Source organism: Gigantopelta aegis, chromosome 8, assembly GCF_016097555.1.
Source record: "Gigantopelta aegis isolate Gae_Host chromosome 8, Gae_host_genome, whole genome shotgun sequence".
Classification (NCBI taxonomy): domain Eukaryota; kingdom Metazoa; phylum Mollusca; class Gastropoda; order Neomphalida; family Peltospiridae; genus Gigantopelta; species Gigantopelta aegis.
Window position 1 is genome coordinate 69,248,713 of NC_054706.1, and position 13,386 is coordinate 69,262,098.

Sequence of the window (13,386 nt, forward strand, 5' to 3'; positions counted from 1 at the left end):
CATGACATTGGTGACCTGGGGCCTAATTCACAAAGCTCTGTTAAGTTCTGTTAAACTATGTTGAGTAACATCGTATCACCATTGCAAGTATTTTTACATTGCTCTACTAGATCGCAAAGTTGTCGGCGTTTAGTGAATTAGGTCCCTGGTGATCACCTAGGTGCAGCCAGTCGTATGGCTTTAAATTGTTATCACACGTATATAGGTTAATAGTATGCTATATATAAAAACCAGAACAGAAGGGTACAGCACATAACAGAAGGGTACAGCACAGAACAGAAGAGTACAGCACAGAACAGCACATTATAGCCAGTAAAGCGGCAGATCGGTCGCACGATCGATAACTCTTAGTGGATGCCGGTTAGAAAACAGTGTCCATGTTTTCTTTTAAATGTAAAAGATATGAACAGCAGAGACAGGTTCTATGTAATTCCTTACAGCATTTTCAACCAATAAATGTACAATTACTGTTATGTGGTCAAGCACAATAAACAATGATAATAACAAGCACATATTTACTTATGTCGAAATATTTATCACCATTTTGATTACTAGACTATAATTTAAATTTAAATGTGGATTGTTTGTTAGTGTGATAACGAGTGTTTGATTGCATGTAAAACATATGGTCATTTTGACAGTCATTTGTCATATGCCATTAAGTTGGTTTTTGATATATATAATTTAAAAATGTTTTATCATTAATTTTGTCTAAAATATACCAAAAATATTTTGTCTTTTTATTGTAACAGCTGAGAGTGCGTCTTAACTTAAGTCTTTCGATTTGTAAAACTTTCGCCGAAAGACGTTTAGCCGATAGGCTGTTAAATGACTGATTGTTAAGAGTTAATAATAGGTTTTGGCTGAGATTTAGACATACATAGGTCATATTCAGATTTAAGCTCAGGATTAGAACAGTCTATCGCGAAAAGTCTGTAAGCAAATATTTTTTCGGCGAAAAGTCCGTGTATCTTCGTAGTTGAACACCGCATTACGGAACCTCACGAAAGAGGGGAAAAAGGTCTCAGTTTGACATACACCTATGGTTTCTCGCAGATATAACGTAACATCTCGAAATCATATACTTGTCTCCAGTAACTAGACACTCCATCGTAAACCATGTTTAGGCCGGTAAACGGTCCATCCATTCTTTGTGAACTCGGTAGCCAGTTGTTATACACTAACACAGAGTTGTCTGTCCATCTCCAACTGCCATCGCCAGTGTGGTTCTTAAAAAGTCCAATGTGGAACAAGTCTGAATATTCTGCAGTAAATAAAGAATATTTTCAAAATTAAAAATCGTCTTAGAGGCTGCTTAAAGGTATTAACATTGTCACAAGAATACAAGAAGAAGAAGAAGAAGAAGAAGAAGAAGAAGAAAAAAGAAGATAATAATAATTTTAAAAACCCCATTAAATAAAAAAAGGTTTTGGAAGTCAAACATCAGAAGATAACCTATGTTTTCATTTCCAATAAAGGCTAATATTTCATTTTTGTTGTAATAAAAGGAAAACGAAAAGGAAAAGAGACTGAAAACCCTGCATTTAAATTTCGTTTCATGATGATAATAACTAGTTTAACGTGCCCATATACCACTAGGGTTTCGAACACGCCCATCCCGAGTCCGACCTCCGATAAGTTCGGTGGCCTGACTCGGGATGGAGAGGGGGGGGGGGGGGGGGGGGGGGGGGGGGGGGTTGAAAATGGGCAGAATTTTGAAAATAGCAATTAGAGGATCGGACTATTTAATAATATTTAAAAATAAAGAAGTAATTTCGACATAAAATTTTGAACGCAGATCTAAAAGTTTGAAGTCCGATCGATATGTCCACGCGAGTGGCCTTAAGGCCGTTTGGGTGCACAACTTAAAGGGACGAGATGGGTTGCATCCCGTCAAGAAAACCCCTAGATTGACAGTCGATAGACGAAGGTGTAGTGCTGTGCTGAAATACAGATCTTGAGAAGCCGGATCCGTCTGAACGAGAGAGAGTATTAGACTAGGGTATAGTCCAGTCGTCATGGTCTGCGTTCAAAATTTTATGTCGAAATTACTTCTTTATTTTTAAATATTATTAAATAGTCCGATCCTCTCTTCTTTCTCTTATTTAATTTTGGACTGTCCTTCTAAAATGCTCCAAATTATATAAATATTCGGCCGAGCAGTCAATTCTTTTTATTTTTGGCTTGTAACTTTTTTAATTTCTTTTTTAATTTTTTTATTCTATTAACCTTTTTACTAATTGCTATCTTCAAAATTCTGCCCATTTTCAACTCCACCCCCCCCCCCCCCTCCATCCCGAGTCCGGTTACGATGGGCGTGTTCGAAACCCTAGTGGTATATGGGCACGTTAAACAAGTTATCATCATCATCAAATCACTTGAATGATTTTGCAAGTAAGGTTTTGGTTGTTGGTCGAATGAAAGGTCAACTGGACATGAGCTCCATTGGGGTGCTGTTAGATTCACAGGTAATAGTAATTAACCAGTGGTGCTAATTTTAATTAGATTGTGACGTGATTCGTATGATTTTCCCGATCTGCTATATAGTGTAGGCCTACATAAACAAAGTCGCACGTGTTTTTCTGGTTTCTGTATTTCACGATTGCAGTAATTTTCCTACCGGAAACCCCAATGCCGCAGTGACGAGTGGTATACAAAAAACACAAAATCATATGTAGTTAGGCAAATGGGTAATACATGTTATAACAATTCAAGATGTGTACATCTTGGAGAAAGTATGAACTTTGGTACATAAGGGTTTTATATAAACCTGCATTAAGCAAATGATCCGGCAGGACGGCAGGAAATGTTTTATTTAACGACACACTCAACACATTTTGGTGACGGCTATACGGCGTCGGACATATGGTTAAGGGCCACACGGATATTGATAGAGGAAACCCCCTGTCGCCACTTAATGGGCTACTCTTTTCGGTTAGCAGCAAGAGATCTTTTATATGCACCATCCCACAGACATGATAGTAAATACCACGACCTTTGTTACAGCAGGTGTGGAGCACTGGCTGGAACGAGAAATTGCCCAATGAGCCCAGCGACGGGAATCGATCCTACATCGATCGCACATCAGGCGAGCGCGGTACCACTGAGATACGTCTCGCTCTATGATCCGGCAATGCTGAATCCAACTTTAGATGGAAGCAATGATCCGGCAATACTGGTAGTTCAAAATTGAAATGTTTATAAATGGTTGGTTAAATCACACGAATTTCGTCAATTATGAAACACTACTTGATGTAATCCACGTAAAATTTAGATCGTGTGTTAAGAAAAAATGCATTAACATATTTAAAACAATGAATGCTTAAAGTGAGGTTTATTTGGTTCAGTCACCAATTTAACGATGGATATATACTTAACTCCAAAAGAAACGCGAATACGTAGATTGGAGGTTTTGAGTGCACTCATTGAAATACGTCCCAAAGTTCTTAAAATAATCGTTTCTATGAAAAACTTAAACAATTCGTAAAGATGAGATTTCATGTTATTGACATGTTAAAAATCGAGGTCGCATTGTCATTTGAAATGTCAAGGCCATGGCGCTTCTTCAATGGCGTCACATGCCACTCAAACATGTCCACTAATAGCGGGTGTGTCCGCCATTGCTGGCCATGACCGCCGCACACCTCCTACCCATGGAGAGGAAGAGGTTCCTGATGAAGGCCCTGGGCACGTTGTTGTAGGTGTCCACGACGGCCTGGCGGAGCTGCTGCTGTGTCACCACGGGAGCAGGGCGTTGGTTCATCATGCGCTGAACCTCGTCCCACAAGTGCTCGATGGGGTTCAGATCCGGGCTTAAAGCTGGCCAGTCCATTGTGATGATGTTGTGCTGTGCCAGGAATGCCTGGGTGGCCCGTGCCGTGTGTGGCCTGGCGTTGTCGTGCTGGTAAACCATCTGACGGTGACCCGCGAAAAAAGGCACCACCACAGGCGTGAGCACTTCGTCGATGTAGCGCTGTGCTGTGACGCCCCTGCCGCGTCCTCGGCCGTTGTTGTCGAAGATGACAGGTTGTACACGACGTCCCCAGGATATGGCACCCCACAGCATGACGGAAGGCCCTCCCCAACGGTCCCTCTCCATAACACACGCATCTGTGAAGCGCTCACCTCGACGCCTCCACACCCTCATACGACCGTCGGCCCTATCTAAGCAGTAGCGGCTTTCGTCGGAGAAGACGATGTTCTGCCACTGTCGGTTCCGCCACTGTCGATGCAAAACAGCCCAGTTGTGTCGTGCAAGGCGGTGTCGCTGTGTGAGACGTTGTCCAATGTACGGTCGACGACATTTCAGATGGATGGCGATCAGACGACGTCGTACCGTGGTGTAGGAAACGGGGCGGTTGTGGGTTCCCACTGTCTGCCGGGCTGTTGTGGTGGCTGGTACGAACCGATCACGCATGTGAGTTCGGACGATGTAACGGTCCTGGCGCTGTGACGTCACTCTGGGACGGCCGCTACGTGGACGGTCGACGACGTTGTTGTTCTGTAGAAATCGGTCTATGAGACGGTAGATTGTCGAGACATGGACACCGAAAGCACGTGCAACCTGCCTGGCATCCATTCCGGCCTCCAAATTCCCCAAAGCTCTATGTCTGGAATCAGCGTTAAGTCGTGGCATCGTTGTATCGCTACTCGTAAAATGAGTTGAACATTGCTGTCTGGCGTTTCTTTTATACCCAGGCCTGGTAGTGTTTCACGTGCAATTCGCATCTTTCATGATCCACCCGTTTTGCATTCCAGATCGATTTTGGTCGTCTATTTCAGCACGTGCGTGACGTCACACTGTACTCGTTTTTTTCATGCGTTATGTGGAATTGGATACGCTGACAAGATGGCTATTGGTCAACTTAATCGATTTGTACATAGTTTATTCAAATGTGGGTTTTTTAATATTTTAAAATTTTCGCGTTTCTTTTGGAGTTAAGTATATAATGTTTTGTGGGAAGTGGATGAACAGAATGTATGCCCTTAAGTCAATGCCCTAATATAGGTATCTACTGATATACGTCAGTTGCTGAAAGTACAACTTTGATTTAAGCTTACAGGAATAGATTGATCTAGAATAAAAAATATATAAACCGTCTTAACAGTTAACGCCTTTAATAGGTAATTCAAAACAAGCGCCATATCGTTATGGGCATTCCCCGTAACCTTGTGCTATAAATAGTACCGTTGTGTCAGGGAAAAGTAGTTCCAGCCGTTGAATAATACGGAACAGTGTAATTGATGTTTGTATTCGGGACGTTTTTACATGTATAGTAAGATTTAATGGGTATGTACTAAATACTGAACCCGACTAGAATGTCATCACCGGTACAGAATGTCATCACCGGTACAGAATCTCATCACCGGTACAGAATTCTTGTTTTCGGCACTTATAATCGGGGAGGGGCGGGACGTAGCCCAGTGGTAAAGCGCTCGCTTGATGCGCGGTCAGTTTAGGATCGATCCCCGTCGATGGCCCCATTGGGCTATTTCTCGTTCCAGCGGGATGCAGATGATTCGTCCTCTGGACGTTTCGTCCGCTAAAAATTCGTCCACTGCTGAACTCGAGACTATTTGTTCACAACCAATAATTGTTGTTGGACAATTCGTCTACTATAAAAAAAATTGTATTAGTTATTTACCGTATATTTTGTCCACGGACTAAATAAATGTACGGACACTTTTTATTTTAGTGGAATATCGACACAGAGAATTGCCAAAGAAGTGCAGATTGTAACCTAACCTAACAGAAGGGGGTTACCAATTATGATGGGGACAATTTGATAGACATAGTCTATTATAGTTATAATATTGTAATTATAATAGGGAATGGAACAATCAAAGTAAATTTATGATTATTGTATTTACATATTTATTATGACTCTATTTTTGAACGAGCCCTCAACATTAATAATAAGAATTTTTATTTATTTTATTTTATTTTAGTTGTTTATTTTTGACCACAAAGCACATGCACGCATGTAGGGGAAAGCGGGGCAATGCGCACCCCTTAAGGATGTCTTGTGATTTTATGGATGAACATGGCTGGAACTTGGTAGCGGAATGGAGATAATATCGTTGTTTATTGGTTGGTTATTTCAAACGACGTCACGTTATGTATAGGTTAGAAGGCATTCTTATTTCTGAAGAAAATGTTCCAACTATTCTGTCCTGGACAGCAAAAGGAATGAGTTTGGACAAAGATACCGGCTGAGGCCGATACCTGTGCCCAAGATAGGCGTGTGCTACAACAGCTTGCTCTAAATGTGCACCTTAATCTCCACTCCAATGAAAACGTAGCAGATTTTCTTTCTAAGACATTCCTGACTTTGTTGCAATGCTATAAAGTTTCCGGCTAATAAAACCTTTTTTAATTGTTAGAATGACAATTTACTTACATTTCCTTGTCCAGAATATCTATATCTGTATATCCAATGTGTTTTTGGTCCCCAAAATGTTCGTAGTTGTTCAATATGCATTTTTGCCAAATATTTTTTCGTACGTATCAATTTATTTTTCCCTTCAACCGTCAAATAAAGTCTATTTTTAGACGGCGGATTCCCTTCGACTTGTCATGCATTTGAAGCGCATCACGTGACCTTTTTGTGACGTAGAACTCGGCGATCTATTTCGAGACTGGGCGATTCGGCCTTGTGCAGCAGTTACAGGGGCCGTCTCATATGATGAGGCAATACGTAGCACATACTTTTGCCGTATCCTGTCGATAACACCCCAAATGTATCCTTCAAATTCAAAATGGAATAAATAATGTGTAATTGTCTTGGTTTAATGACGTAATTAAATCCAAATTCATCCAAAACGGCATTAGCCAACTCTTCCATGTTGTAAAGTCGCTTGGTATGAGACGGCCCCTGTAACTGCTGCACAAGGCGGAATCGCCCAGTGGCGATCACGTGATCTACGTCTCGAAATAGATCGCCGAGCTTTGTAATTGTTGCGACAGAGTGTCACGAAGCGTAGCTGAATGTGGGTGCTGTCGGGTTTCTTTCTGTAGTATGTGTATTAGTGATTAATATGTGGATTTTTTTGTATCAGTTAACTCGAAAATGATCGATGTAAATGTATTTGACGTCAAACATAGGATTGTTGTGGTATTAGAGCGGGAATCTTTGCCTACCGTTTGGTAGTCAGGAATTGCCAAATATATACATAGGTTGGTCTCTGACTGTAATGAGAGCGTATTTATGTCCAAATGTTCGTCTAGCTCTCTTACAGTCAGAGTACTCGGGCTACTGTCAACTGTTATTTCCATTTTACCTGACAAGAGCCGTATTTGGTATGTACTACTAACGGCCATCTTCGATGTTTTCTGAAATTGGCTCCAATTGACTAAAGTGTGCTTTTTTTACATTCATAATTAATAAATATGCTAATAATAATAAATAAATATGAACAATTTTTTTCAGTTACCAGCTGAAATGGTCGAATGTTACTTATTATTACTTATTATCTTATTTGTTTAAGAAATAAACAATAACAACCACTGAAAACATTGACTACCCTATCGATTACCAAATCAGCCAATTACTCATGTTTATTACTTATACACAATGACAATTTTTTTTTTAACAACAAATTTGTTTCAGTGTATGGTACGAAATGACTTGATCTTTTTTTAGGGACAAAATTAAATATTTAATGATTTATAAAGTCAGTTGCAGGTGGTGTTTGCATCTTATATACGTAATTAGATTGGGTACGATATGACTTTCAATTTTGCAATGGTACGAAAGGACCAAATTAGGTACGAAATGACTATGGTACAAAAGAACCAAGCTACGAAATGACTATGGTACGAAAGGACCAAGGCACGAATTGACTAGCAACCGGCCGAAACGACCAGATACCCATAAAATTGCACCATCACAGTTTTATGAGTATAATGCTTGGGTTGGGGCGAGTTGACTAATGGACAAAGTTCCGATCTTTCCAACATCTATAGATCTCTATAGCTATAAGTACAAGTGACCCTAACCCTAAATGCTAGAACGATCAGAAGGCTTGCCAAGCCGAAGGCAATAAAAAAGAGACAAGATCAAAAAGTTGTTGAAGTTGAAAAAAAAAGAGGAAAAAAAGAACATTATTATGAAATCTTGGAATTGTTATCGGCATCATTTCTACTTGTTTCTTTTAAAATGCGTCCATTCGTATCGCTTAGTTTAACGAAAAAAATAATTGTAATACTACTGACTTGTAGGAAACAAATGGAAAGTTGTTGGTAATCAATGCAAAACGTCAATATTAAAAAATAAATAACATTACGTGCTTTCCATACGGTTCGTCCACTGGACAATTCGTCCACGGACGATTGGTCCACTCGATGACTGCATTTTTTTTCATACATATTAATAGTTATTTCTTTGACATTGTAATCGTTTCTTAACATTATTTTGTAGTATACTATAACCACAAAAAGTAAAACAGAGTTAGAATTCAACATTAATATTCATTTTTTATTAACTGTTGTATTCATTATCATGCCCCGGACGATTCGTCCACTGACGATTCGTCCACTCGCTCGTACATTATCTCGCATGTCACGATGTGGTAAATAGGTAATGCAAGCCTCCGCGTCGGAAGACTTTATTACCCCCCCCCCCCCCCCCCCCCCCCCCCCCCCCCCCCATGTCATGTTCTCCTTCAATGGCGTACATTATATCCACTGTACCCTCCCTCGTCACATGTTATCCCCATATGCCTAATAACCTCGAAATAAAATAAAAACTCGTTGTCTTCAATTCCAATATAATTAAATGTACATTAAAAAACAATTCAACAAAACAACAAATGTCATTCAAACAAAGCGTGTTGTTTTAGACGCGACTTGATTCAACTTTCCGGATCTCGTTTCACGGACTGCGATTTTGTGTTTCCTTTGACTGGTGATCGCATTGAGTCAGTTTTGTCGGAATCGAACGAAAGGATCAGCGATGTCCGTACCCCCCCCCCCCCCCCCCACAAAAAAAAAAAACCCCAAAAAAAACCCCCAAACAAACAAAAAAACCGCGCACTTACTGAAATGTGCATCTGCTAGATCGGGGAACTTTCTCGGATTGAATCATTGCTAAAACTGGGTTGTAGAATCGAACTTTTTGTTGAACTTTGGAGTAATCATCTATCAACAATCGGAGAAGTTGGGTCATAACCCCTACCCACCCCCATATGAAAATCTCAACGGATTTACACGATTTGGAAAAACGACCCTTAGAGACCCAGAAAAATCGGAAAATCCGGCATATGCCGGAAATCTTTCACCCATGGAAATGTACTGGGGAAATAAAAACCCAGTGGACGAATCGTCCGGAACTAATTTTTTGTAGTGGACGAATCGTCTCGAGTTCCTCAGTGGACGAATCGTCCGTGGACAAATTGTCCAGTGGACGAATCGACTGCATCCCAAAAACGTGTACTCACCGAAGCCATGTTGAATATTGCATTGTGGGAAATTTGTGTTCTCGTCATCATTGCGACCTCTGACCTTCACCTTTCCGCGAGGATTTCAAATAATCGTGTCATGGGGAATCCCGAAAGTATTGTTCTATGTAAGTATTTCAATTTCGCACTTTTCTTTGATTTTTTTACACAAATGTATTACAGGTGAGTTTACTAATCCATATTACTGTCTATTTTATTAGCTTTAAAGTCAGGAATGTCCCTTTAAGCCTTCTAACCGATTTAGACGGCATTTTATAGGTTCATTACTTGACATGGGCGGGGCAAGCGTCGTTGCGTGTTCGCGCCAGTTGTTTTGACGTCATTCGTACAGCTCTTGGCGATGATGTCTGGCCAATTGTGTCGAAATAATTTTGGTCACGTGACTTGTTATTAAGACGATTTTTGGTGTGTCTTCACGATTAAGACGATCGAAATGCTGATATCCGATTGGTTGAATTGGAGAGAAACCGAGGAAATGCCGTCTAAGGTATTTTTAACATAAACGACGAAATGTTCATCCGGTGCGCATTGACTATTATCTTCCGACACAAACTTCCTAGTAGAAACAACGAAAATCATGTACGAGCGTGTGGACAAATACGCGCCTGTGGATGAAATGTGTACGGTAATACAGCAGTCGCAATGTAGAACTGGTAATTTAGCAAGAGTTTAGTTACTAGCTTTGTTTTCTAAATAGTATGTCAGAATTATGTGTAATTGAAGAGCAGTTTAAATAACAACATATCAATAAAGTACTATAATGGACACAGACAGACAATAACAAGTTGATAGTGCCACTAAAGTTTGTTTCATATACTAGCAGTTTACCACAAAACGAAAATAATTAACCATTTCAGTGGCTAAGAAATAACATTTTAGATTTGTTGGTCTAAATGTTGTAATCGGGTGGACGAGTTGTCCGAGGTGGGTGGACGAATTGTCCGAGGTGGGTGGACGAATTGTACGTGGACGAATCGTCTGGAAAGCGTTCCAGCCAGTGCTCCACAACTGGTGTAACAAAGGCCGTGGTATGTGACACATTTTGAAAAATATTGTCATCACTTACTCCTTCCAAGTCACGTGACCAGATCACCCCCCCCCTGATGTTTTAGGAGGAATATGGCGTTACAATGATACGGATATTGCAAAAATTGGTTGATTTCAACAAGTACTTTGCTGCATTCAACCAACAGCGATCCATTTTTTAATATATATATATATATATTTTACACTTTTAAGCTTGCCAGCTAAGCCAACTATCCCTTTCTGCATTGAAAAAGGTGATAACCGCTTCGAGATGAACCGATGACCAAAAACCTCGGCCAGGAATCTGATGTTAGCACGTTCAATTTCTTAACAATTGAAGAAGTAGTCAGATGATGAAGAATCTGAAACCTCGGTGTGGACCCTTTTCAAGGTCCCAACAAAAGTTTGAGAATGTTTTTTTTAGTCATCATTGAGAAAATATAATTAATTAACCATGCTCCCCACCCACCACAGAGTCCAATAAGGGGACATGGAGCTGCGGATAACCACCAGACACCAATGCCAGGGATATATGGTTGATATACTGAGCCAATGAGACCCTAGCCACCGCCCAAAAATGAAAATTAAAATAAATAAAATAATTTAAAAAAAATCTGTTAATAAAGAAATACTAAAAGAAGGAATTAATTAATATCTACACATGTTTACGCAAGTTGATGATTGCATTTAATTTTTGACTCTCTCAAGTTACTATTATAAAGATATCAATTCTATTGTAAATACTGATTGACCAGAGCTGCAGCTGATGCTAAACATATCTAAAAGTTTTGTGAATTATGAGTAATCATGAAAGTAATATCTGGTTACGATTACCCTAGCAATGTAATCGATTATAATTGCGATAACTTGGCATTCTTAAACATTGTGATCGAGTACCCCATCCCCGAGGTTCGCATAATACAATTTTTATTCCTAAAATATGATAACCTTTCTCAATAAATATATGTATGTATGTATGTATGTATATGTGTATGTATGTTTGTCTCTCTCTCTCTCTCTCTCTCTCTCTCTCTCTCTCTCTCTCTCTCTCTCTCTCTCTCTCTCTCTCTCTCTCGTCTTGAACAAGTGTCAAAATAATCATTATTATGTTAGACACCAAACCGAAGTTTAAACAAACATTCCTTTCTTTTACTTTTCCTCTATTATCCCCCACCTTTTTTGAGAATCTCCACAATGGCGTCATTTTTCTCTTCAGTGTCGATCTTAACAAGTCGTGCTCCCTCAGATTCACACGCGTCCCTCGCCCTCGTCCCGTTTAGCCTCTCTGATGAAACCTTCAGACACATTGACCCCTTTCTGACGAATCTGTAGCCATTGGAGCCGCACGTTTCTGTAACCAAATTATATTAGATGTGCAATATAGTACAGTATGATTACTTTGTATTTCTCTACATTGAAACAATTTTTACATACAACGTTAGATCATTTTTAATAATCTTGTGTTTATTTTAATTTAACAAAATTGCTAAGAAATGCATTTAGACCTATGTACTATAATTATCGTTTTATACTTGAAATGTGACTTTGTACTTTACAATTTCAATATGTTCAGTTAGAGGTCTAATGTTTGTCCTCACGGCAATTTTTTGTATGTATTAACCTGCTAATTCCAGACTACTTTGATATCTACTACACATCCTGAACGTAATGATAAAATGCTATTAATAGAAATGAGATTTATGTATAATTAACCTGTTTGTCTCAATGACGTCAGGATAACCAGACGTCATCTTATTGTTAATTTGAAAAAGACAAAAATGCCGAAACATGTAATTAAATTACTGAACTGTTGGTGGTGGTGTTTTATAATATATTTTCTATTCGTGTGTATGTATATATGTATATATGTATTTATGTGTATGTGTATGTATATGTATATGTGTATGTGTATGTGTATGTGTATGTGTATGTGTATGTGTATGTGTATGTATATGTATATGTATATGTATATGTATATGTATATGTATATGTATATGCATATGTACGTACGTACGTACATACATACATACATACATACATATGCACTAATAGAAAATCCTTCTGTGTTACTGGCACCTCTCCTCGAAAGTAGCAAGGGGGCTTAAGATAATATATTTTAAAAAGAAAAAATCAGAAGCCTCCTTTAAAACTCATATATCCCACAATATTAAATATATTTCTACAATTCGCATACACGTATATGTCTATGAAAATATTTAAAGAATTTAGGCTGGACATAGTGCAACTTGTAATGTAACGCCAGGTCCATATATGAAGTGTATAGTGCAAAATCCACAATTCAGAATCTAAACATAGCATGATTATGATATGATAACGATGTTTTCAATAGTGCACATGTAACTCATATATAACAAAAAACAGGGTTTATTTGAACCTAACGCCAAGTCAGTATACTTTATTATGGTACACGGTATAACTACACCACACTCGTTTACAGGCATACAATTCTGGAACTAAACATAGAGAGTTTATGAAATTCTACACGTCCATCATATAGTGTATGCTCTATGAAAATGTGACGAACCTAGTGTGGCTCAGGACCACATGTTAACGTGTCGCCCCGTTAAAAAGTTCAGCTCAATATTCAGAATGTACCCACATTTCTGGTAATAAAACTTAGAATGATTCTCATATGATAAAGAGGTGTTCAACAGTGCATATCCCACCGACCCATAACAAATTCAGGGTGGCTCATGGACAATTTCCAACGTAACGCCCTGTCAATATAATGGCATACAGTGTAAAATCAGTCTACCCACAGTTCTGAAATTAAACACAGAATGATTATTACATGATATAGATGTGTTCAGTAGTGCACATCCAACCTATATAATATTAAAACAAACATACGGCTCTGGAGCAACTTTCAACGTAACACCC

General features: G+C 39.1%; 1 protein-coding gene across 2 annotated transcripts; it reads right to left on the reverse strand.

Moving 5' to 3' along the window:
* Positions 1-544: 544 nt before the first annotated feature.
* LOC121378377 (CD302 antigen-like) lies at positions 545-11,816 on the reverse strand. Of its 2 annotated transcripts, none has more exons than XR_005958718.1 (2): positions 6,402-6,513; positions 545-1,264 (listed from the first exon to the last, which is right to left on the reverse strand). XR_005958718.1 is itself a non-coding variant. In XM_041506518.1 (2 exons), the coding sequence occupies exons 1-2, from the start codon at positions 11,790-11,792 to the stop codon at positions 1,041-1,043; spliced, it is 357 nt and encodes a 118-aa protein (XP_041362452.1). In that variant the 5' UTR covers positions 11,793-11,816; the 3' UTR covers positions 545-1,040. The 2 variants fall into 2 exon arrangements, 1 of the variants encoding a protein (XP_041362452.1); XM_041506518.1 differs by lacking the exon at positions 6,402-6,513 and adding an exon at positions 11,660-11,816.
* Positions 11,817-13,386: the final 1,570 nt, after the last annotated feature.